Raw genomic sequence first — 25,437 nt, 5'->3', positions numbered from 1 at the left:
CCCATGCAAATTGCACCCACGGAAATCAGTGGGGCTTTCACTTGGGGGCTTCTTTGGGGTGATTTAACAGATGAGCGGAGTTGGAAGGGAGCTTAGAGGTCATTTGGTCCAAAAGCAGGAGACTCTACAGCATTTCCAATCCCTTTTTCAAAACTTCCAGTGTTTGGAGCAAGCACAACTTCTAATTAAAATGCATTTGTTGCAAACAGCAAATAGGATGCCCTTGGAATTGTTGGAAGCTGGGGTGGGTTCCTGCCAGTTCTAAGCTCTTCTATAGAAGAAGTTCCACAGTTGAAGTCCACAAATCTACAGTGCCGTTTAGAACCTGTTCCAGCTCCCTCCCCCCGCCCGTCCGCACATCATCAAGATGAAGAGCGAGAGGAGGAATTCTGGGTGTTGAAGTCCACAAGTCTTAAAGCTGTCAACTTTGAACACCCCTGGGTTTTTTTTTCTAAAGGGTTAGGGGTGCAAGGGCCTTTTAACTTGACAGCTTTAAGACTTGCGCACTTCAATGCCAGAGTTCCTGAGTCAACATGACTGGAGGAGGAATTCTGGGAGTTGAAGTCCACAAGTCTTAAAGCTGTCAAGTTTGAACACCTCTGGGTTGTTGTTTTTTTCTAAAGCGTTAGGGGTGGAAGGGTCTTGTAACTTGACAGCTTTAAGACTTGCGTGCTTCAAATGCCAGGGTTTCTGACCCAACATTTTGGTTGCTAAGCAAGAGCGTTGTTAAGTGAGTTTCACCACATTTTACAGGTTGGCCACGCCCACCCAGTCACATGGCTGGCAAGCCACTCCCACCCGGTCACATGGCCGGCAAGCCACTCCCACAAAGCAGGCCACACCTACAGAAGAGGTTCTTAAAAAATTTGAAACCCATCACTGGTTGGAAGGCAAAGGTTTCCGGTCCGTTCCCAGCCGGGAGTCACCACCGACGCTAAAAGAAAGTTTCGTGGAGACAGCTGCCTGGAACTTATTTATTTATTTATTTTATTTTATTGGATTTCTAGACCGCCCCCTCTCCCAAAAAGGGACTCGGGGCGGTGTACAGTCAATGCAGATGAGTTATGAGTTTTTATTGAGGAAAGAAAAACGGGAAGGACGAGACGCAGCTCCGTCGTTCCTGGGTCTGCAGCCCCCCCCCCCCCCCCCCCGTCTATAGTTTGGTTTTCCCTTTTATACAGTTTTTCTGGCTTCAGGCTATTGTGTAAATTTGGATTTTACAAAAGTTCTTTTATTCTGGACGATTGCTCTGATCTTGATTCTCTTGTCTTTGGATTTCGCTCGTCCGGTGTCTTGTTCTTGGACTAATCCTATCATAGAACACGAGGAGTTCGGACGCTTATACAAAGGTGTCTGTTCTATATGATGTTTGTGTTACCTTAGAATTGGATTTTGTGTTTTTGTTATTCTGACCGGTCATTGCTAGATTCGGGGTTTCCCTCAACTTTGTTACCCTTTTCCTAATCCTATTATCCCATGTTTCTTTTGTGACCGAGTATAACCTCTTCCTGGCTACGTGTGTGGTTTTCTCTGGCTATGGCTCCTGCCTGTGTGTTTATTAATTTTTTCTGTACACGCTTTCCGGGTTATTTCTGTTACCTTACTGTTGTGGCCCAGCAGGATCCGGTTGAGCGGCTGACGGACTCGGAGAGCGAGGGACCATATGAGTCTGCCCCGGACGAGGTGGAGGACCCTGTGCAGGGTTCAGACTCAGAGCAGGGACCGGAGAGGCTGGTTGGCTACCAGGAGACGCCTGAGGCATGGAGCAGTGGGGAGGATCAAAGGCAGTTTGTCCCTGATGCCAGATTGAGAAGGGCTGAGAAACGGAAGCAGCAACTCCGTAGGCAGGCTCACAGAAGATGGTTAAGCACAGATGGTTGTGGATTGGCCCTCCCAAGAGAGATTATAGGTGAGGCGTTGGGAGGGGACATTTGCAGAAAACAACCGTTCGAATTAGTAGTGAAGAAAATCTATCTGTGTATTCTAGCCGTGTCTCTTCGTTTGGACTATCTGCGTGGCTTCATTTGACTTATCTGGGTTGCTGAAGAGCTACTCTATTGAACGGGAGTTGTCTGGGCCCTCAGTCAAAGGATTTGTTATCTCAGTAATTAAATAGTGGCAAACAGCCAAGCCTGTGTCCTGGTTTATTCACAGGTGTGGGGGGGGGGGAGGGAGGTCAGAACACCTTACTACAGAATCTTTGCAAGATTTTGTGCAATTGTGATAGTAAAACATAACACCAAATATTTGATTTTTCCGGCGAAGGTGACATCAAACCAGAACTGCAGTTGGAAGAAAGGTTTAAACCAGGGGGTAACCATGTGTTGTGGCCCACCAGTGGAGCTGGCAGCAGATTCGGCCAGTGAGGAGGTTGGGGAGAAAGATGGGCCAGTCCTGGAGTCTGGGGAAGGCTCTGATGAGGGCTCTGTGTCGGAGGCAGAGAGTGGGGCCAGGGCTGTCTGACAGTTATCAGCTGCCTTCGGAGTCAGAGATCAATGGGGCAGAAGAACAGCTGGAGCCTGTTCCCAGTGTGCGCATGCGCAGAGTTGCCAGACGAAGGGAACAGCTAAGGAACAAGAGTCGATTTGGGAGGAAGGCCACAGGTGGACAATGAATAGCCTCTCCCAGAGGAAATAAGAGGAGCGCCAGGGGAGTGGAGTTTGCAGGAGTTCGCTTCATTGCTTCGTGACTCTCTGAGACTCCTTGCCAAGTTTTGCAGAGATCGGCCTGGCAGCTCTCCAAGCCAGATGAGATCTGTGACCGTAAATCCTCCCTTGAAAGACTTTGCTGGATGTGAAGGAGCAGAATTCAGAGTCAATTCATAAAAAGGGTTTTTTTTTGGCAGGACAAGGAGTTTGCTTCGGGCTCTCGGGAAGCCTCGGTCAGAACAAAATGCCTCTGCTGCTTCCTAGATAGTCCTCACCTTACGATGGCAATTGGGACCAACATTTCCATTGTTAAGCCGGGCGGTTCTTCAGTGAGTCGCATCTGATTTGATACCATGGTGGTTAAGTGAATTATAATACAATACAATAATACAATACAATTGGAGTCCTTAAACGAATCCGGCTTCCCACATTGTCAGAAGGCAGCATGGGAAGGTCGTAAAAGGGGGATCACATGACCCACCCACCCCCCGGGACGTTGCAACCGTCATAAACACAGGCCAGTTGCCAAGTGCCCGAATTTGGATCTCAGAGGATTCTGTGATCGTTATAAGTGTGAGGAGTGGTCATAAGATCCTTTTTCCAGTGCTGTTGTAACTTGGGTCACTAAATGAACAATCATAAGTTGAGGACTATCTGAATTCCATCCACCTTGTGTGGGACATTTCAGAAAAAAGGAGGGATTCAGGAAATTGGAGATATCCCAATGTTTCTCAAACTTGCCTGCTTTAAGACACGTGGACTTCAACTCCCAGAATTCCCCAACAGGGAACGGTTTCCCAGAATTCGGCACAGATAGGAAAAGAATCAAGGCGGCTCGATTACCTTTATTGCATTTTTTGATAAGGGTAACTTTCTTAATAGATGGTGGGAATGCGGTAAATATAATATATCGTTAGTCAGGAAAGTGAAAAAAGAACTAGGGAATTCTGGGAGTTGAAGTCCACATGTCTTAAAGTGACCAACCTTCAGAAACACTGGGCTAGATCTCTCGATTCCTGGACATTTGCAAAACGTCATTCCAAAAAGCAAGAAAACATTGACTGTGACTTCCATCTTGCTTGATCCAAACTCAAAGAGCAGATTCTCGGGAACTCCCAGCTGAAGGATCTCCAAAGGGGTCCCGGAAACCTAAGCCAGGGTGGGCTCCGTCTGTCCGCCCCGCTTTTCTGTGGGAAATCTCAGCCGCCGTCATCATGAATCGGTCTCTTTCTTGCATCCGAGCATCCCGGCTGCGTCAAGTCTACCTCGCCCCAAACCACGATCCACGAGGAAGGAGTCGCTTCTGGAGTTAGAACCCTAAGATTTCTGGGGATCCTTCTTGGAGACGGGACGGAGGTGGGCCTGCAAAGATGCTTGGACGTCTACAAACGGAGCACGCCCAGGAAAGTCCCGTGTGTGGAGATGTCGAAGGAGGCGTTGAAACGGGGGATGCGCAAACTCAGACGGTCTCCTTGCTGCAGGTGGAAGACCCCTAGAAATAGGAAAAAAGGGGTTCAGACACAGGGACCCACATTTAAGAGAACCGCCAGCCCAGCTACAGGTCATACCAATGGCCCCTGTGGGCTGGGGACACATGCAGTGGTGGGATTCACATCGGTTCACACGAACCAGTAGTTAAGTTTCTGAGAAGTTCGGCGAAGCATCTGTTGGAAGAAATCTTCCAACAGTCTTTTGCTTTTCCCACCTTACGGGGTTAATCCTGTCAGGAAGGCAGGAAGTAGGCATTTTGGTGTGCCTGTGTGTGTGTTGTTTCTAATTTGTTTAAATATTTTAGGAAACTGCCTCTGGGTTAAGCCTTGTTACATTGTAACAGCTGTTAATGTTTCTTGGCAGTATGCCCAGACTTTCTATATACAGGTTCTCTGGAGTTATTTTTCCTTTGCTGGTACTTTTATTCTGGGGCTCGGGAGGAGGGTCATTAAGGCAGAGAACTGGTTGTTAACTATTTGAATCCCACCACTGGACACATGCCACATTTGGAGAAAACGGGGTTCCCCTGTACTGCCCATCTAAATGTGAGTTTCTTCCCTCAACACTCTGGCTAAGCTCAATTCACTTTCTGAGCCACGGAAGAAGGAGAAAGACACACGTGGAAATGGTATAGGGTTTTCTACTTGAGCAGAGGGTTGGACTAGAAGACCTCTATGGTCCCTCTGAACTCGGTTATTGTGTTATCCCAAACGACGTGTCTCCAGAAGTAGTGGGTGTTACATTACTGGAAGTTTTTAAGGAGACATCAGACAGCCATTTGTCTGAAAATGTCGAGGGCTTCCTGCCTGAGCAGGGGGTTGGACTAGAAGACCTCCAAGGTCCCTTCCAACTCTGTTATTCTCAGAGGCAGTATTCAGCCGGTTCTGGCGAAGATCGCAGGTGGGCCCTCCATCCGCCATCTCCCCCCTGCGCTATGCCATCCTATTCAGCCATTTTTTGGAGGTCAGGCGCTCTCCTCTCCTTAACGGGCCAGGCATTCCAGAGTTATGCTGGAACACACACACACACACACACACACACACACACACACACACACAGAGACACATCCCAAGGGTGTCTTACCCCCACCTCACCCCAGTATTTGTTTCCAGAGAGTAAATCATCTATGTACCAAGTTTGGTTGCAATTGCTCAAGGAGCTCCAGAGTTATGCTGGAACATACATACATACATACATACAGCTTTTTTTAATATAAATAAAAACAAACAAACAAAAGTAAATAAATATAAATATAAATATAAATATAAATATAAATATAAATATAAATATAAATATAAATATAAATATAAATATAAATAATATAAATATAAATATAAATATAAATAATATAAATATAAATATAAATATAAATATAAATATAAATAATATAAATATAAATATAAATATAAATATAAATATAAATATAAATATAAATATAAATATAAATATAAATATAAATATAAATATAAATATAAATATAAATATAAATATAAATATAAATATAAATAATAAAAATATAAATATAAATAATATAAATATAAATATAAATAAATATAAATATAAATATAAATATAAATATAAATATAAATATAAATATAAATATAAATATAAATATAAATATAAATATAAATATAAATATAAATATAAATATAAATATAAATATAAATATAAATATAAATATAAATATAAATATAAATATAAATATAAATATAAATATAAATATAAATAATATAAATATAAATAATATAAATAATATAAATATAAATATAAATAATATAAATATAAATATAAATATAAATATAAATATAAATATAAATATAAATATAAATATAAATATAAATATAAATATAAATATAAATATAAATATAAATATAAATATAAATATAAATATAAATATAAATATAAATATAAATATAAATATAAATAGTATAAGTATAAGTATAAATATAAATATAAATATAATATAAATATAAATATAAATATAAATAATAATAATAATAATAATAATCGATAATCGATAAACGATAAACGATAAGCGATAAGCGATAAGCGATAAGCGAATAAGCGAATAAACGAATAAACGAATAAACGAATAAACGAATAATGAATAATGAATAATGAATAATGAATAATGAATAAAATAATAAAATAAGAAGAAGTAAATTGCGTCGATTGCATTCCCACTATCTACTAACAAAGTTATCCATTTTTTTAAAAAATGCAATGAAGGGAGTCACCCTTGTTCTTAAACTTTGGCTGGCTGGGGAATTCTGGGAGTTGAAGTCCAGACCTCTTAAAGGGGCCGGAACATTCCGGGAAGGTGCATGGGGGCTCACCTCCGCTGTAGCAGCTGTTGTAAGCCTTCTCCATCTTGGGGGGCATACTCTGGATGCAACGGAAGAGGATTTGATCCGGCCGGCCTATGGCCACTCGCCGTAAGACCTGCCCCATGGTAAAAGTGGGGTCATGGAACAGCACCTGGGAAGGAAGGGAGAAAGAGGGGTAGGTACGACTTTATCGGAACCCGTTTACGAGAAGTCCTCGACTTACAACAGTTCGTTTAGCGACCAAAGTTACAACGGCACGGAAAAAAATAACTCATGAGCAGTTTTCACACAACCACTGCAGCATCCCCATGGTCCAAGTTCAGACTCTTGTCAACTGACTCGTACTTACGACGGTTGCGAAGGAACTGACATCACAAACAATTGCCGGTCTAGGACGCAGCACTCACTCTCCTTAACAGGCCAGGCATTCCAGAGTTATACTGGAACACACACACAGAGACACATCCCTTATTGACAAATCAATAAGGAAGCTGGATTCGCTGAACACCCGCGCGACTCGCTTAACCCACAGCAGTGATTTGCTTAACGACGGTGGCAAGAAAGGTCGTAAACATGGAGCCAAATTCACTTAACGACTGTCTCGCTTAGCAATTGCGAAATTTTGGGCTCCGCTGTGGTCATAAGTCGCACACAACGAAAAGTGGTGCGATCAAATATGAAATACCTGAATGGTCGTACGGGGGGGCCCTCCAGAATATAACCGGGTCTGACCCTGCTTAGCGTTCTGACACTATCCAAAGTCAGATTGGATTTTGCTGCTGCCTGCTATCCGTAGTCCTCGACCTTACAGCCACAGTTGGGATCGCAGCTGCTGTTGCTAAGCGATGGGGTCATTAAGTGAGTCGCTCCTGATTTTAAGACACTTTCGCTGGGCTCGTTAAGCGAGTCTAACCTAATGTGAAATCCAATCATGCAAACATCGTTGTGACTCCTTAGCGTTGTTAAATGAACCACCAGGTCATTAAGTGAATCATGGGGTTTTCTTGCTAGGAGCTCTCCAGGAAAGTCCCAAAAGGGGGGGTTGCAACCTTCGCAACCTAATGTGGCAGTTGCCAAGAACTTTGTGACTGTTAGCGTGCTCCAAATGGACGTAAACGCGAGGACAAGTCATTTCAGCCATAAGTCGAGGACTGCCTTATAAAACCTTTTACCCCCCCCCCCCCCGCTGTTGTGGCAAACAACCGAGCGACCTTCCCAAGGTAGAGTTGGCCCAACCTCTCAGCCTTGCCCCCCCCCCCCCCAGATGCATCTGAGCAAAATAACGACGGATGAAAGAGAGTGAAAGGACAATCTCTCTTCCCAGCAGTCTTCTTTTATTTTTCAAATGCTTCCCAGGGGCAAAATTAATCCTTGCAATCAGGGGAAGCTAATTGGTCTCTAATTAAGATCCCTGCTGAGAGAAGCCCTCGGGGACTCATCTGACATTCCCCTGTTCGGTTTTATGTCGGTCGCATCTCTGGGGATCTGGGGTCTAGAACCAGCCACGAGGCCAAGAATCGACTCCTTTGAGCCCAGGAAAAAAAGAATTTAGAAATCCTTTCCTTGCCTTCCTCCCCTTCTCTTCTTCCCTTCTTCCTTCCCTTCTCATCCCCATCCCCTTCCTTCCTTCCCACCCTCCTCACAGTCTCATATTCTTCCTCCCTCCCTCCCTCCCTTCCTCTTCCCATCTCTTCTTCCTTCCTTTCTTCTCCCCCTCTGTCCCTCCCTCTTTCCTTCTTCTTCTCCCTCCCTCCCTCCTTCCTTCCTTCCCTTTCCCATCTTCTTCCTTCCTTCCCCTTCCCATCTCCTTCCCTCCTTCTTTTCCTTCTTTCCTTCCTTTCTTTTCTTCTTCCCATCTCTCCTTCCTTCTTTCCTTCCTTCCTTTTCTTCTCCCCCTCTTCTTCCCTCCCTCTTTCCTTTTTCTTCTCCTCCTTCCTTCCTTCCCTCCCTCCCCCTCTCTCCCTCCCTCCATCTTTCCTTCTCCTTCCTCCATCACATTCCCATATTCTTCCTCCCCTCCCTCTCTTCCCCTTCCCATCTCTTCTTCCTTCCTTCTCTCCCTCTGTCCCTCCCTCTTCTTCTTCTCCCTCCTTCCTTCCTTTTCCCATCTTCTTCCTTCCTTCTCTCCCTGTCCCTCCCACTTTCCTTCTTCTTCTCCTTCCTTCCTTCATCACATTCCCATAGTCTTCCTCACTCCCTCCCTTCCCATTTCTTCTTCCTTCCTTCCTTCCCTCCCTCTGTCCCTCCCTCTTTCCTTCTTCTCCTTCTTTCCTTCCTTCTTTTCCTCCCTTCCTTATTTCCTTTCCTTCCTTCCTCCCTCCACTCTCCTTCCTTCGTTCCTTCCTACCTCCATTCTACTTTCTTCCTTCGTTCTTTCCTTCCTACCTCCATTCTCCCTCCTTTCCTTCCTTCCTTCCTTCCTTCCCTCCTTCCCTCCCTCCCCAGGAGGAGTCCTCCCCCACTCCCCTGTCCAGGCGGGGGGGGGGGGCGTCTCTCACCTGGCTGTAAACAAAGTAGAGTCCCGTCTGCTTGACCACCACATCTTGACCGCTGGGCTCCAGGGCTCGGCCCTGTTGCAGGAAAGGGGACCACCAGATCTCCGTGGCATCGCCCTCCTCTGGGGGGGGGGGGTTAAAGGGAGGAAAGCTGGGGTCAGATTGGAACACCCCCCTTGCCCCCCCCATCGCCATTCCCCCCCCCCCGCCCCCGAGCCCTGCCTGCCTGCCTTTGTCCTGGGTCCAAGGGGTAAAGCTCGGCCCTGGCACCAGAGAGAGCTTCACTGGGCCCCTCCCTCCCCTCTGCCCCCCTTGCCCCCCACCCACCCAAAACCTTCCCTGTTAGTCCCTCCCTCCCTTTCTCCCCCAGGCCTCCCCTCCCCAGGAGCCAACAAGGAAGGGCAACACTCCAGCCAGGAAGCTTTTCAAAGGACATTCCTGAGTGTGTGTGTGTGTGTGTGTCAGCCTCCCCCTCCCTTAATGAAAGCAGAAGAACACAAAGTCCCTCATCCCCGGCCTTGCCAGCCAAGCGTGCCAGCCAGAAGGGAAGGAACAGGTCCAGGAAAGAGCCAATAAGGGGTTTTCCCAGCCTAGATCGGAGGAGGAAGAGGAGGAGGAGGCGGACGAGAAGGGATGGAAAAGGAAGAGGAGAGGAGGAGGAGGAGGAGGAGGACTCTGGGGTCCTTGGTTGTCCCTGAACTTGGTGGTTTTCTTGCAAACGTTTCATGACATAACTAGGGAACGTCATCAGTGCTAGAAGGGGGGGTGGAGGAGGAAGAGGAGAAAGAGGAGGAGGAGAGGAAGAAGGAGGAGGAGAAGGGAGAAGAAGGAGAAGGAGGGGGAGGAGGAGAAGGAGGAGAAGGAGGAGGAGAAGGGAGAAGAAGGAGAAGGAGGGGGAGGAGGAGAAGGAGGAGAAGGAGGAGGAGAAAAAAGAGGAGGAGGAGGGAAGGGAGGAGGGGAAGGAGGAGAAGAAGAAGGGAGAAGAAGAAGAAAGGAGCAGAAGAAGAAAAGAGAAGGAGAATGAGAGGAAAAAAAAAAAGAAGAAGAAGAAGAAGAAGAAGAAGAAGAAGAAGAAGAAGAAGAAGAAGAAGAAGAAGAAGAAGAAGAAGAAGAAGAAGAAGAAGTTTTCTTGCAGACGTCTCATGACCAAACTAGGGAACATCATCAGTGCTAAAACGGAATGGGGTTTGTGGAGAGGAGGAGGGGGAAGGGGAAGGGGAAGGGGAGGGGGAGTAACGGTACAGGGTTTCCTGCCTGAGCAGGAGGTTGGACTAGAAGACCCCCAAGGTCCCTTCCAACTCTTCCTATTCTATTATTCTCCGAGCTTGATGGTTTTCTTACAGACGTTTCATGACCTGACTAAGGAACATCATCAGTGCTAGAAGGGAGTGGAGTTTGCAAAAAGAAGGAGGAGGAGGAGGAAGAGGAGGAAGAGGAGGAGGAGAGGAAGAGGAAGAAGGAGGAGGAGAAGGGAGAAGAAGGAGAAGGAGGGGGAGGAGGAGAAGGAGGAGGAGGAGGAGGAGAAAAAGGAGGAGGAGGAGGGAAGGGAGGAGGGGAAGGAGGAGAAGAAGAAGGGAGAAGAAGAAGAAAGGAGCAGAAGAAGAAAAGAGAAGGAGAATGAGAGAGAAGAAGAAGAAGAAGAAGAAGAAGAAGAAGAAGAAGAAGAAGAAGAAGAAGAAGAAGAAGAAGAAGAAGAAGAAGAAGAAGAAGAAGAAGAAGAAGAAGAAGAAGAAGTTTTCTTACAGACGTTTCATGACCTGACTAAGGAACATCATCAGTGCTAGAAGGGAGTGGAGTTTGCAAAAAGAAGGAGGAGGAGGAGGAGGAGGAGGAGGAGGAGGAGGAGGAGGAGGAGGAGGAGGAGGAGGAGGAGGAGAACAGGGGCGTGGCTTGTGGGACCGTCGGTGCTCTCTGATTGGTTTCTTGCCAACGTTTCATGACCCAACTAGGGAACCTCATCAGGACTAGAAGAGGATGGGGTTTGTGGAGAGGGGAAGGAGAAGAGGAAGAAGGAGAGGAGGAGATGGGGGGGGGATGACCAGAGGGCTCCCACAAGGGGGGGGGGGATTTCAAGCCTCCCTTTGAACTACATCCCCATAGCCCCCCTAAACCCAAGGCAGCCCCCAAGGCCGCCATTATCCACCCCAAACTATCCACCCGCTTCCTTGTTTTGCCTTTCAACAGCTTGCATGTCTACTGGGGAGGGGGGCCAGACGTGGGACCTGCCGCCGCGTGTCCCCCCCCCCTCAATTGAAGATCCAGAATTGCTCAAGCGAGAAAGACCTTCGGTGTCGAAAATGAGAAGTTCCCTGGAATTTTGCAAGATTTGCATTTTACTTACACTTATCTGTGCCGGCCACTCTGGAGGTGCCCACTTTATGAATGCCATTTTTTTCAAAAAAAATGCTTTTTTCAATGTGGGTTTATCTGCCGAAAACCACACTTCTAATCCACACAGGTGTATTGCAATTGTAATTGTAATTGTAATTGTAATGGCAATTGCAATTGTAATTAATTGTAATTATCCTGACAGCCTCCTCTGTTCTTTTGATTATTCGCATTTAAATCTACCTTAATTGCCTGGCATGGTGGAAATGATGATTTTTTCAAAACTTCCATTAAGCCGAGCGTGTTGCCCAAGAGAGATGGATGGCCTTCATAAATTTAATAAACAATACTCTTTTACTCCTCATTGAACAAAATCTGCTACTCACCGTTGTTAGAACGACGAGCAGGGACCAAATGCAAGACGGAGTGTTTTCCTATGGAGAGCAAACATTAATCAACAGAAATCAACATTAATCATTAATCAACATTAAAAACATTAAACATCAAACAATATTGTAAATAATGGAGCTGTGATATGGATGACAGGCTCACAATTGGTAAAATAGATGTCCTCGTTTAGCATTTAAAATTTGGGGGGGGGTGTTTTTCAATGGGTGGGATAAATTAATATTGATGTAATATATTTAATCAGCATTCAGCTGGGGAGGAAATATGGGTATGTGTGCTACTCCATTTTTAATACAACTTTCTCTTTTAAATGTCATGTTTTTGTTTTTTAAAAATGCTGTCTTGTATCTTAATTTTTTGGGGAATAAAATAAAAAAAATGTCAGGTAATGAGGATTTAATAGCTGCCACCTGATGTTAGGTTGTAAGCTGTAAGCTGATGCAATGGGGATGATGCAAGGAGTTGTCTATCTATACAGGTGGCCATTAGATGGCCTTTCTCTCTCTCTCTTTCTCTTTCTCCTCATTCTCTCTCCTCTCTCTCTCTCTTTCTCTCTCTCTGTCACTCTCTCTTTCTCTCTCTGCCTCTCTCTCTCATCTCTCCCTCTCTCTCTCTCCTCTCCCTGTGCATGTGTCTGTCTCTCTCTCTTCTCTCTCTCTGTCTCTCTCCTGTGTGTGTGTCTCTCTCTCATCTCTCTCTTCTCTCTCTCTCTGTCTCTCTCTCTCATCTCTCTCTGTCTCCCTCTCCTCTCCCTGTGTATGTCTCTCTCTTCTCTCTCTCTCTCTCTTTCTCATCTCTTTCTCTGTCTCTCTCCTCTCCCTGTGCATGTGTCTGTCTCTCTCTCTTCTCTCTCTCTGTCTCTCTCCTGTGTGTGTGTCTCTCTCTCATCTCTCTCTTCTCTCTCTCTCTCTTTCTCATCTCTTTCTCTGTCTCTCTCCTCTCTCTCTGTGTGTGTGTCTCTCTCTCATCTCTTCTCTCTGTGAGTGTGTCTCTCTCTCTCATCTCTCTCTCTCCTCTCCCTGTGCATGTCTCTCTCTCTCTCTTCTCTCTCTCTCTCTCTTTCTCATCTCTGTCTCTCATCTGTGTGTGTGTCTCTGTCTCTCTCATCTCTCTCTCTTTCTCTCTCTGTCTCTCTCTCTCATCTCTCCCTCTGTCTCTCTCCTCTCCCTGTGCATGTCTCGGTCTCTCTCTCTTCTCTCTCTCTCTCATAATAATAATAATAATAATAAATTTGGATTTATTAGCCGCTCCCTTTCCGGGCAGGACTCGGGGCGGCGTACACTAAGACATATATAAACATACATATATACACAGACATACATGCACGGAGGAGGTAATAGATTAAAACATTTAGACAAATTAAAACCATTAACATGCCCCGTTTAATAAAAACCCAATATACAATAAAAATTTAGAATTTAAAAAAAGACAGTCAGGAGGAATATGAAAAAATTACGGTTGAGCCAGGCCAGATAATTGAAAGAGGTGGGTCTTCAACTGTACACGGAAGGAGCGGAGATCGGAAATAATCCTGATGTCACGGGGGAGGTCATTCCACAGGGCTGGGCCCATCACAGAGAAGGCTCTGCTCCTGGATGTCGCCCCCCGACACTGTTTGGCGGACGGCACCCGGAGAAGTCCCTCTCTGTGTGAGCGAATTGGTCGTAGGGATGTGTGGGGCAGGATGCGATCCTGCATGTAACTAGGCCCTGTGCCATGAAGCGCTTTAAAGATCATAATCAAAACCTTGAAACGCACTCGGTAGACCACAGGAAGCCAGTGCAGCTCGCGCAGGAGAGGTGTTACATAATCACCCGCGCGGCCGCGTTCTGGACCAACTGTAGTCTCCGAGTGCATCTCAAGGGAAGCCCCATGTAGAGAGCATTGCAGTAGTCCAGGCGAGACGTCACTAGCGCATGGGTGACTGTGCGTAGGGCATCCCGGTCCAATAAGGGGCGCAATTGGCGCATCAGGCGGACCTGATGGAACGCCCCCCTTGCCACGGCTGTTACATGGTCATCCATGGACAGCCGGGCATCTAGGAGGACGCCCAAATTGCGCACCCGTTCCACGGGGGCTAGTTGCACGCCCCCAATGGCCAGAGATGGAAGCACCTGGTTGAACCGGGGGGCCGGAAGCCACAGCCACTCCGTCTTGGAAGGGTTGAGTTTTAGTCGGTTGCCATCCATCCAGACCCGTACGGCCTCCAAACACCGGGACATCATTTCGACGGCCTCATTGGGGTGGTTCGGGGTGGAAATGTATAGCTGAGTATCATCAGCATACAGATGATATCCCACCCCAAAACCACGGATGATCTCGCCCAGCGGTTTCATGTATGTGTTGAACAGGAGAGGCGAGAGCACCGATCCCTGTGGCACTCCACATGTGAGTGGCCTCTGGGTCGATCTCTGCTCCCCTGCCAACACACGTTGCGTCCGGTCAGAGAGGTAGGAGCCAAACCACCGTAAAACGGTGCCCCTGACTCCCAGCCCCTCTAGCCGGTGCAACAGGATACCATGGTCGATGGTATCGAACGCCGCCGAGAGATCTAATAGAACCAGGATAGAGGAACAACCCCTATCTCTGGCCCTCCAGAGATCATCAACCAATGCGACCAAGGCCGTCTCCGTGCTGTGCCCGGGTCGGAAGCCGGACTGGCGTGGGTCTAGATAATCATTTTCCTCCAGGTGACGTGGGAACTGCTGTACCACCACATACTCTACAACCTTCGCTAAAAAAGGAAGGTTGGAGACAGGACGATAATTGGCTAGGTCCGTTGGGTCCAGGGAAGGCTTCTTGAGCAGGGGCCTCACCACCGCCTCTTTCAAGGCGGCCGGTAGAGACCCCTCACCCAACAAGGCGTTCACTAGGCCCAGGAGCCAGTCGCGCGTAACCTCCCAGGATGCCAGTACAAGCCAGGAGGGACACGGGTCCAATAAACATGTGGTGGGTCGCAGACGTCCACGCAACCTGTCCAAATCCTCGATGGCAACCAAGTCAAACTCCTCCCAGATCGATTCCTCAAGACTCGCCATGGACGTCTCTACTGGACCACTGAAAGGGGCCCATCCCATCCGGATTTGAGCGACTTTGTCCTGTAGATATTTCCCAAACTCCTCTGCTCATCTATCTCTCTGTCTCTCCTCTGTGTGTGTGTGTCTCTGTCTCTCTCATTCCTCTCTCATCTCTCTCTCTTCTCTCTCTGTCTCTCTCTCATCTCTCTCTCTTCTCTCTCTTCCTCTGTCTCTCTCCTCTCTCTGTGTCTCTCTTATCTCTCTTATCTCTCTGTGTATGTCTCTTTCTCCTCTCTCTCCTCTCTCTCTCTGTGTGTGTGTGTGTGTGTGTCTCCCTCTGTCTCAACTCTAGAGGCACACAAAAGGACACAATGTCCTTTTCTATGGCTTTCACTTCCCCTTTTCACCCTGCGAGTTTTGGCTCCTGAGCTCCGCTCCGCTGCACCGCGACGCTCATGAAATTGTCGCTTGGAGAGAGCGTGCGATTCTGGTTGGGGGGGGTAGAGGTTGGGGTTCCTGGTTAAAAAAGAGTTTTGGGGGACGGACGGACCCACAGAGGTCAGGCATCCCATGGCATTGCCCTAGCCTGCTTCTGCAAGAGTGTTGAGAGCAGAATAACAGAAGAATAAGAGAATAACAGAATAAAAGAATAACAGAAGAATAAGAGAAAGCAGAAGAGTAAGAGGAATAACAGAAGAATAACAGAATATAAGAAAGAAGAATAAGAGAAAGCAGAGGAATAAAAGAATAAGAAAATAACAGAAGAATAACAGAAGAATAGCGGAATAAAAGAATAACAAGAATAAGAAAGCAGAATAAAAGAAGAATAAGAAAATAACAGAAGAATAACAGAATAACAGAACAATAAGAGAAAGCAGAAAGAGAAGAGTAGGAGAATAAGATGAGAACAAGAGAAGAATAAGAGAATAAAACAATAAGAGAATAACAGAACAATAAGAGAAAGCAGAACAATAAAAGAATAAGAAAATAACAGAAGAATAACAGACTAATAGATGAATAAAAGAATAAAAGAAGAAGAAAATAACAGAATAACAGAAAATAACAGAATAAAAGAATAACAAGATTAAGAAAGCAGAATAAAAGAATAAGGAGAAAGCCGAAGAGAATAATGGAAGAATAACAGGATAACAGAAGAATAGAATAATAATAGAATAACAGAATAAGAGAAGAATATGTTATTCTTCTCTTATTGGAAGGGACCTTGGAGGTCTTCTAGTCCAACCCCTTGCTCCAGCAGGAGACCCTATGGCATTTCAGACAAATGGCTATCCAGTCTCCTGTTCAAAACCTCCCATGTTGAAGCACCCACAACTTCTGGTGGCCAGCTGTTCCACTGGTGAACTGTTCTCACTCTCTGGAAATTTCTCTTGAGTTCTAGGTTGCTTCTGTCCTTGATTAGTTTCCACCCATTGCTTCTTCTCCTGCCTTCCGGTTCTTTGGAGATGAAATTGAGTTCTTGAGTTGAGGGACCTTGAAGGTCGTCTGTGGTTCTTTTGTGCCAATCTTGTGTTTTTTGTTCTTTTGCCCAGACTACTTTTAAGGGCACATCTGTTTGCTTTTATTACATTATAAACTGCCCAGATTTGCCCAAGCTCCGTGGTTTGATAATAGAATCAAATAATATACCTTCAAATAATTAATGAAAAGAAGGACCAGGAGCGACATGATCTCATAATATTTGAGGCGCTGCCCCCAAGAAGCCCCTGAGGGCAGGACAGCAGAATTAGAAGAACAGAGTTGGAAGGGATCTTGTAGGTCATCTAGTCCAACCCCGCACAGGAGAGAAGCAACTTAGAACTAAGGAGAAATTTCTCCTTAGGACAATTAACCAGCTTGCCACCAGATGTTGTAGGCCCTCCAATACTGGAAGTTGTTAAGAAATGGATTAAATGGACAACCATTTAATCGGGGATGGGGTAAGCCCTTTTGAATGAGCAGGGGGTTGGAATAGATGACCTCTCAGGTCCCACCCAACTCTTTTATTCCATTAATTTCTCAGTGGAGCAGAAGTTGTGAACGCTCCGACACTGGAGGTTTTGAAGGAGAGATTAGATAGCCATCTGTCTGAAATGGTGTTTAGGGTCTCCTGCTTGAGCAGGGGGTGAGACTAGAAGACCTCCAGGGTCCCTTCTAACGCTGTTGTTTGGTTATTTTGTCGATTTGGGGGCGCTAGCATGGGGCAAGACCCTGCGTGGGCTTAAAGATGTTGGAAGAAAAGTCCACCTGGGCTCAGCTCCAAGTGGGGAAAAAGAGAAACACGGAGGCTGCTTGGAAAGATGGTTTAATGGTGGACAGGATCCCATGGCTTGAGCCCCTGAGCAGAAACGGGGGAATCCCAGGCTTCCAGATGTTGGGTGAAGAAGAAAAAGAGGGAAAAGGGGGCTTGCTGAGAGTTCCTGGGTTTTTTTTTAATACTCTCTGATCGACCCCACCTCTCTGTTTCCTGTTCCTGTGCATGAAATGCATTCTGATTGGTTGTCAGACTCCCACGGGGCCACGTGGGGGCAACTCTCTAGGCCTGTGTTTGGAGTCCCAACTTTGGTGGTCTTGCTGGCTGATGTAATTTTCCCCGGGTGCCTTGTGGCGGGTTTCTGCGGAAGGCGAATCCCACCTTTGTTATGTAGAGTAGATTAGCTCAGGCTTTAATGGCTCATTGACAAAGGTGGGGGGGAAGTTGCAAGGAGCACACACACACACACACACACATAAACACTATTGAAGTAGACAGTGCTAAGCCATATTTTCTCGACATTGTTCCTTCAAAGTACGGTCTACTCACTGCGGGGACGTCCGAGAGGGTCTTGGGATGTCTTCCCCACGTCCCTCGTCCATCTCGTCCTCAGCGCGGGGGGCACCGGTCCGCCGACATCCCTCTGAAACCAGAAAAGCGACCTCAGTCCTCCCGCCTGCGCACCTGTATGGCCAGGTGAGCTCCAGATTTTGTGGGTAGGGAGAGCAAAGCATTCTGGGAGCCTGGCTGTGCTTTGGGGAGGAAGAGGATTGCCAGGATCGGAAGCGGAGGGTGGGCGGGGGCGGGGCATTAAAACCCTTAATTGACTCTTGGGGGGGGCATTTCAAGAGAGTGGATTAGCGAATTCGGTGTTGCGGACTTCAACTCCCAGAATTCCCCAGGCAGCATTGGAAAAAAAAAACACTGGTGCAGTGCAAACCGTTCGTTTAGTGACGTTTCAGAGTTACAACGGCACTGGGGGGAAAAGTGACTTAGGACCATTTTTCATCCTTACGACCGACCCTTGCAGCATCTTCGTGGTCACCTGATTAAAATTCAGCCGCTTGACTCATATTTATGACGGTCGCAATGTCCCCAGGGGGGGCGGTGTTGTCAAGTGATCCCCTAGGGTGAACTTCGAACCAGCCCAGTCCACGGAGAAGCCAGATTTGCTTAACGACAGCGTGACACGTTCAACGCCCGCAGCGATTCCCTTAAGGACCATGGCCAAAAAAAGGTGGCAAAACGAGGCTGAACTCACTTAACAGCTGTCTCGCTTAACCACGGGAATGTTGGTTGCCTCGATTGTGGTCGTAAGTCGAGGGCTAGCTGTATCTACAGGACCACTGCTAAAAAAAACCAAGCTAAAATGAACAAAAACGTATCCCCACAATGTTGGAAAATGCAATGCTGCACTAGGGACCTTCTACCATGTGTGGTGGGAGTGCCCGAAAGCTCGACCGACTTCACAAAAAGAGACTTAACAACCCAGAGCCGAAGTTCCAACGTGGGTGTGGGTGTGTCCTTGTGGTGTCCTACAAGTGGCACATCCCACCCACAAATTTAGCTTAAAACGAACAAAAACGTATTGCCAGGATGTTGGAAAATGCAGTGCTGCACTAGGGACCTTCTACCATATGTGGTGGGAGTGCCCGAAAGCTCGGGCTTTTAGGCACCGGCTGAGAAAGTATTCGGAAGAGATGCTAAATCAAAAAGGAGGGAGTTGAGGCCAGGATTAGTTCTACTTGGCATCACAAAGGAATTGGAGATGTATCTGTAGGGTTAGTAATTATATAAAAGAAAGGATCAACGGATAGGTAATCTGACTGACTACACATACCGACGTAATTGCTATAAAATGTAATCGTTGTAAGATCCAAACACTCTATGGAAAGGTTTAGGCCAGAATGTTTCCAATGTTTATCTAATAAAAAAAATAACTTTGAAATAAACAACAACAGAGGAACAGAAGAGGTCAAGAAAAGTTGGCCGTTCTTTTGCGGAACTGTCTCATTTCTGGCCCTTGAGAGGAGAAGGAAAAAAGGGGAAATTTTGCACCTGGGGACAATTAGAGAAGTTGCTTCCGTCACGATTGAAATCTGTTTTTTTGTTTTATTTTATTCTGTTTCTCACCAGAAGAGGAGAACGTTCAAAAAGAAAAAGAAAAAGAAAAAAGCCGGAAGGAGATAAGAAAGGAGAGAACGGGTTGGCTTTGAGAAGCTCCTGGATTTTCTCCTGGCCATGTGCCAGCGTGCCACAGGCTTCCGGGCTGGCACACACTCAAAACAGAGCCAAGCCTTGAATCTCAGGCAGTAGCTTCCCTCTGCCCATGTGCAGAGTGGGTTTTTCTCCCCCCTCACCATTTCCCCACAACTTTGCACTTTGCACATGCTCAGAGATCCTTCTTTCCTCCCCACTCTGCCCGTCGGCAGACACCCACCCACCCCTGCTCTGCATTCTGACGGTGGCATTCGGCCCAGCAAAGATATATATATCTATATATCTCAGAGGGCTAAGGAAATAATTGGTTTTATTCAGAAGCTGAATTTAGAACATAGAATAATAGAGTGGGAAGGGACCTTGAAGGTCTTCTAGTCCAACCCCCTGCTCAAGCAGGAGACGATGCAGAAAGGGGATGGAAAATCTACCCATTCCCCAAGTCAAGAAACGGAGAGATAAATGGTGCAAAAAATAATCGTAATTCCTTTTTCTTTGAAGGGGAAAACAAACGAACGGGAAATAAACCCTCGGAGGCGGAAAAAAACTCCTTCAAAGGTTTGCAGAGTGCGCGAAACGGCAGGAGAACAAGCAAAGTCCCCAAGTGTGGTTTTTTTTCACTTTAAGATCTTTCCCCCTCCCATCCAGAAAAAGCCCCCCCTCCCCTTCCCTCCCCAACCCCACTTGGCCCCCATCTCTCCATCCCAAATTTCTGGGAAATTTTAATTTCATTTTCAGCTCAGCCAAGTTAGCTTGGCTGCAAAAAGACCGAAAAGAGGAAATGTTGATTTGTTTTTATTACTCCTCCAAGCAGATTCCAACACCTATGTTTCCCCACCAGCCCCACCTCCCCAAGCTGGCTGGGGATGATGGGCGGGTTGGCCGTCCTCTTCTCGGGGAGTGCCTTATGGATACCCAGCTTTGCAAATCCACCCTTCGGGGGCAAAAAAACGGAGGTGCGTTCGAGGCCGATCCAGAATGGCACAAATGGAGTTTGGGGGGAGGTGTCAGGGGCCCCTCTGGAGCCCCCCAAGGGCCGAAGGGCCCAACCTGCCTTCCACGGAGACCCCCCCTCTCTCCTACCTGCTGTGAGTCGGGGGCGTCCTGGCTGTCGTCCGTCCTGGGAGCCTGGCACACTCCTTCTCTCCGCAGCGCGGCCAGATCCTCTCTCAAGCTTTCCAGACTGGTTTGGATGTTGAAAAGCACAAAGAGGCAGCCCACAAGACCCACTGCCAGGACCCCCACCACAGCCCAGGGGGTTGGGGGGCACTGCCTGAGCCCCCAGGGATCCAGCCCCGGGAGGGGGCTTAACGCCCCCCTCCGAACCTTGAGAGGCATCATCCGTTCCAGTTTCTTCCCAGATCTAGGCATCTCCTCGGGGGCTTCCTGCCCCACAGCGCCCAAATCCTGCCCCACAGAGCCCAAATCCGAGACCCCCGCAGTCCCCCAAAGTGGGGGGATAGGCCCGGGGATCCTTGTCCCCTCAAACTTGCTCCCCCAAATCATTCCAGTCTTGCTACCACAGCCTGTGCCAACGGGGGTGCCCGGTTTGTGGCTACGCTCTGCCGCCGAGCCAGAAAGCTTTGCATGGCAAGGGTCACCCGAGGGCACCGGACCCCCAGACATGACCGCTCACCCCCCACCCCAAAGTCACCCGCCTTGCAGGAGGAACTGAAAGCATCGGGACTTTCCGGGCTGCAGGCTGGAGAGCTCTGGTTATTGCCCCGCGTGGGTCTCTGTGCCCACTGCAGCGGCTTCCAAGGGGAAGGGGCCTCACTCGCCGGCCCACCCCTGAAGGACTTCCCCCCTCCTCAAGCTTCCTGGCTAGGCTTTCCCCCCCCCTCCTGCGGGGAGCAGCGGTGGACGAGTTGCCAAAGTTAGCTTGTGCAAGGGATTGAGGAAGCTGGGCAGGAGACGTGAAGTGGAGGGGCAGGCATATGCCCGCCCTTGGCCTGGCGAGCCGCCAAACGCCGAGAGTGGCAGTTGGCCACCGCATCCTGGCATGCCCCTTTCCAGGCTTGGCAAGGGCCTAGTTGGCAGCCCCAGGCGTGGCCGCTTCCCGGCACCCAGACCTCAGGAAATCCAGATTCCCAGGACTTCTGCCAAGGAAGTCTTGAATCGCTTCCCTTGGCGGCCCTTTCGAGCCATTTCCCAACGGTCTTGGGTTCCAAGAAGGCCCTCAGCCGGGGGGGGGGGAGAGGGAGGAGCGCTCTGAGCGCTGCCCCGCGGCACGTCCCAAGGGGATGGTTGGGAAGCCAACGGCGGTCACTGCAATGGAGCAGCAGCGGAGGTGGAATAACAGACTAACAGAGTTGGAAGGGACCTTGAAGGTCGTCTAGTCCAACCCCCGGTGCAAGCAAGAGACCCTGTAGCCTTTCAGACAAGCAGCTGCCCAGTCTCTTCTTAAAAGCCTCCAGGGTTGGCGCTTCTGGTGGCAAGCAGTTCCGCTGGTTAATCGTCCTCACTGTTAGGAAATTTCTCTTTAATTCTAGGTTGTTTCTCAATAAGCGTCGCTTCCTGTGCGGGGTTGGACTAGATGACCTACAAGGTCCCTTCCAAGTCTTATTTTTAGTCTGTTGTCCTGCCTTCTGGTGCCTTGGAGAATAGCTTGACTCCCTCTTCTTTGTGGCAGCCCCTGAGATATCGGAAGGCTGCTATCAGATCCCCCCTTGTCCAGCTTTTCGTTAAACTAGACATCCCCAATTCCTACAACCGTTGTTCGTATGTTTTATCCTCTGGTCCCTTAATCCTCTTTGTTGCTCTTCTCTGCACTCTTTCTAGAGTCTCCACATCCTTTTTTAAAAATATCGTAGTGACCAAAACTGGATCCCAATCTTCCAAATGTGTATAATGTTCCTAAGATGTTATAAAGTGGTATTAACACTTGATATGTATCCCCATTGTGGTTCGCTTACTCTCTTCTAATCCCTCCCTCTGAGATCTCTCCATTCTAGGGGATTGGAGGGAAAAAATACAGACATGGGGAATTTGGGGGCCTTATCTAAAGTGGTATTAAAACATTTCAGGTGATACCTATCCCTATTGTGGTTCGCTTACTCTCTTCTAATCCCCCTCTCTGTGATCTTTCCATTCTAGGGGATAGAAGGGAAGAAAAACAGATCTGGGGAATTCTGGGGCCTTATCAAGACTTTATAAAGTGGTATTAAAACACTTCACGTGATACGTTTCCCCATTGTGATTCACTTACTCTCTTCTAATCCCTCCCTCTGCGATCTCTCCATTCTAGAGGATCGGAGGGGAAAAAAACAGACATGGGGAATTCTGGGGCCTTATCAAGGCTTTATAAAGTGGTATTAAAACATTTCATGTGATATGTATCCCTATTGTGGTTCACTTACTCTCTTCTAATCCCTCTCTCTTCGATCTCTCCATTCTAGGGGATTGGAGGAAAATAATACAGACATGGGGAATTCTGGGGCCTTATCAAGGCTTTATAAAGTGGTATTAAAACACTTGACGTGATACGTACCCTTATTGTGATTCACTTACTCTCTTCTAATCCCTTCCTCTGCAATCTCTCCACTTTAGGAGGTAGAAGAGAGGAAAAACCCAGGCATGGCTGACTGGGGAATTCTTACTAAGGCCTTGTAAAGTGGTACTAACACTTCGCGTGATCTTGATTCTATCCCTCTGTTAATGCAGGCTAGGATTGGGTTGGCTTTTTTGGCTGTCACTCCTGACTTACACTTAAGTGGTTGTCTACTAGGACTCCCAAGAACCCTCTCCCCGTTACTACTATTGAGCTACGTTTCACCTGATCTGTATATATACTTTGGGTTTTCCTAGCCTAAGTGTAAAAACGTTACTTTTCTCTCCACTGAATTTCATTTTGTTAGACAGGGCCCTGGGTTCAAGTCCCGAGTTGGGAACGATGGGCGTTGCGATCCCACCCAAACGACTCCTTTTTCATTTTGACTGTCAGCCACAAGGGAAGCGTAAACGTTTTGTTGCTAAGCAAGGAGGAGTTTTGCTCCAGTTTACGACCATTCGTGCCACGGTGGTTAAGCGAATCCCTGCAGTTGTTAAGTCAATCACACGGTCGTTAAGCGACTCCAGCTTCCTTGGCTCTTCGGAAGGTCGCAAAGAGGGACACGTGGAGGCTGCGACCGTCGTCAAGACGAGTCGGTGCCGGACGTAAGCGTGAAAAAAACGGTGCTTTGAGCGCCGCTGTCATCTTTGAACGGTCACTAAGCAAATTGTCGTAAATTGAGGACGGCCCGTGTTCCATTTCCAAAGGGAAGCAGATGCTTAGTGAAATTCTCTATTCTTGTGGTCTGTTTTTACTAATTGGAGAAAAGCCATTTGTGAAATTTGAAATATTCTTGGCTGCAGGGCCAGGAAAAATGGTGAGTTTTATTTGTTTTGAAGACGTTGTTGGGAAGGTTGTTGTTGATATATTTATATTTTGTAGATATTATATTTATATTATATTATATTTATAGCCAGAAATAAAGATCCGGCATGCAAAAGGAGAAGTTTGGGGACCAGGCTGAAAAAGTCCCCCGTTTTGCTGAAAAGGGAAATTATTTTGCTGGGTGATTTTCAGGAGCTGTATGAGGAAGCCCATCAAGGGCTGCCCTCCTGACCCCATAAGCCACAGCTGCCCCCCCCTCCTCCCCAGGGTCTGAAAGACAACATTACCCAGCCACGTTGGCTGGGATGATGGGACTTGGGTTTCTCAGCTGTCTTGGGGGGTTTAGGAGTTGCCAGAAATAACATAGTCCAGAGGGATTCTTTCTTATTTTTTTCTCTTTTCTTTCTCTAGATCTATTTTGTCCTTTCTTTTCCTTTCTTTTTTCCTTTCTTTCTTTCTTACTCTTTTTCTTTTCTTTATATCGGTCTTTTTCCTTTCTCTTCCTTTTCTCTCTATCCATCCCTTTTTTCTTTCTTTTCCATTCTTTCTTTTTTCTCTCTTCCTTTTTTCTTTGTCTTCCTTTTTTCCTTCCTTTTTTCTTTTCCTCTTTCTTTTCTCTTTTTCTTTCTCTCTCCCCTTTCTTTCTTTCGTTCTTTCTTTCTTTTTCTTTTTTTCTTTTTCTCTTTTCTTTCTCTATATCTATTTCTTTTTTCTTCTTTTCTTTCTTTTTCTTTTTTCTCTATATCTCTTTTTCCTTTCTTTTTCTTTCTCTATCCATCCATCTTTTTTCTTTCTTTTCCATTCTTTCCTTTTTCTCTCTCCCTTTCTTTTTCTTTGTCTTCCTTTCTTTTTTCCTTCCTTTTTTCTTTTCCTTTTTCTTTCTCTCTCCCCTTTCTTTCTTTCCTTCTTTTTCCTTCCTTCCATTCTTTTTCCTTTTTCATCCTTCCTTCCTGTTTTTCATTTTCCTTCCTTCCCTTGCTTTTTCTTTCTTTCTTTCTTTATCTATTTCTTTTTCTTTTTCTTTCTCCATGTCTTTTCTTTCTTTTCCTTTTCCTTTTTTCCTTCTTTCTCCCTTCCTTTTTCATTCCTTCCTTTTTCTTTTCCTCCTTTTCTTTCTCCCCTTTTCTTTTTTTCTTTTTCCTTCCTTTCCTTCTTTTTCCTTTTTCATCCTTCCTTCGTTTTTCATTTTCCTTCCTTTCCTTCATCTATCTATCTATCTATCATCAATCATCTATCATCTATCTAATCTTTTTTTCGTTTTTCTTTCTCTCTCTCCCTTCCTTTCTTTTTCTTTCTATTTTTCTTTCTCTTTTTCCTTTTTTCTTTATTTTTCTTTCCTTCCTTAATTCCTTCCTTCCTTCAATCCTTTCTCTACCCACTGCCAGCAATTTGATCCCGACCGGCTGAAGGTCGACTCAGCCTTCCAACCTTCCTTCCGAGGTGGGCAAAACAGGGACCCGGAATATTGGGGGCAAAAGGCTGACTCTGTAAACCGCTTAGAGAGGGCAGTAAAACACTATGAAGCAGTGTATAAGTCTAACTGCTTTTGCTTGGGAAGGAAGGAAGGAGGGGGGAAGGAGGGAAGGAAGGAAGAGAAAAAGGCAAGAAGGAAGAATGGAAGCAAGGAAGCAAGGAAGGAAGGAGGGCAAATGAGAAGGAAGGAAGGAAGTAGGGACGGAAGGGAGGGAGGGAAGGAAGGAAAGGAGGGAGGGATGGAAGAGAAAAAGGCAAGAAGGAAGAATGGAAGGGAGGGAGGGAGGGAGGAAAATGAGAAGGAAGGAGGGAGGGAGGGAATGAAGAAAGGAAGAAAGGAAACCCTCCGTTATGCGGCGCTCGGGATTTGAACCGCCGAACGGCCGACCTTTCCGATCGACAAGCTC

The 25,437-nt window shown here is 46.7% G+C and overlaps 1 protein-coding gene across 1 annotated transcript; it reads right to left on the bottom strand.

Moving 5' to 3' along the window:
* Positions 1–2,678: 2,678 nt before the first annotated feature.
* LOC309381412 (tumor necrosis factor ligand superfamily member 13-like) lies at positions 2,679–20,524 on the bottom strand. Its single transcript, XM_081932369.1, has 6 exons — positions 20,266–20,524; positions 17,515–17,608; positions 11,676–11,723; positions 8,965–9,083; positions 6,476–6,617; positions 2,679–4,140 (listed from the first exon to the last, which is right to left on the bottom strand). The coding sequence occupies exons 1-6, from the start codon at positions 20,521–20,523 to the stop codon at positions 4,031–4,033; spliced, it is 771 nt and encodes a 256-aa protein (XP_081788495.1). The 5' UTR covers position 20,524; the 3' UTR covers positions 2,679–4,030.
* Between the last annotated feature and the right edge of the window lie 4,913 nt (positions 20,525–25,437).

Source organism: Natrix helvetica (assembly GCF_964273705.1).
Source record: "Natrix helvetica genome assembly, chromosome: Z".
Taxonomy (NCBI): Eukaryota; Metazoa; Chordata; class Lepidosauria; order Squamata; family Natricidae; genus Natrix; species Natrix helvetica.
Note: the sequence above shows the minus strand (reverse complement) of the source record. Positions and strands in the feature narration are given on the sequence as shown.

What these genes read in the sequence shown, in the direction of transcription:
- LOC309381412 (XM_081932369.1), bottom strand. Translation starts at nt 20,523, where the DNA reads ATGATGCCTCTCAAGGTTCGGAGGGGGGCGTTAAGCCCCCTCCCGGGG. An exon ending in TGCTCGTCGTTCTAACAACG is followed by an intron (nt 9,084 to 11,675) that starts GTGAGTAGCAGA and finishes CCCCCCCCCCAG; the next exon opens with AGGAGGGCGATGCCACGGAG. An exon ending in TCTACTTTGTTTACAGCCAG is followed by an intron (nt 6,618 to 8,964) that starts GTGAGAGACGCC and finishes CTTCCTTCCCAG; the next exon opens with GTGCTGTTCCATGACCCCAC.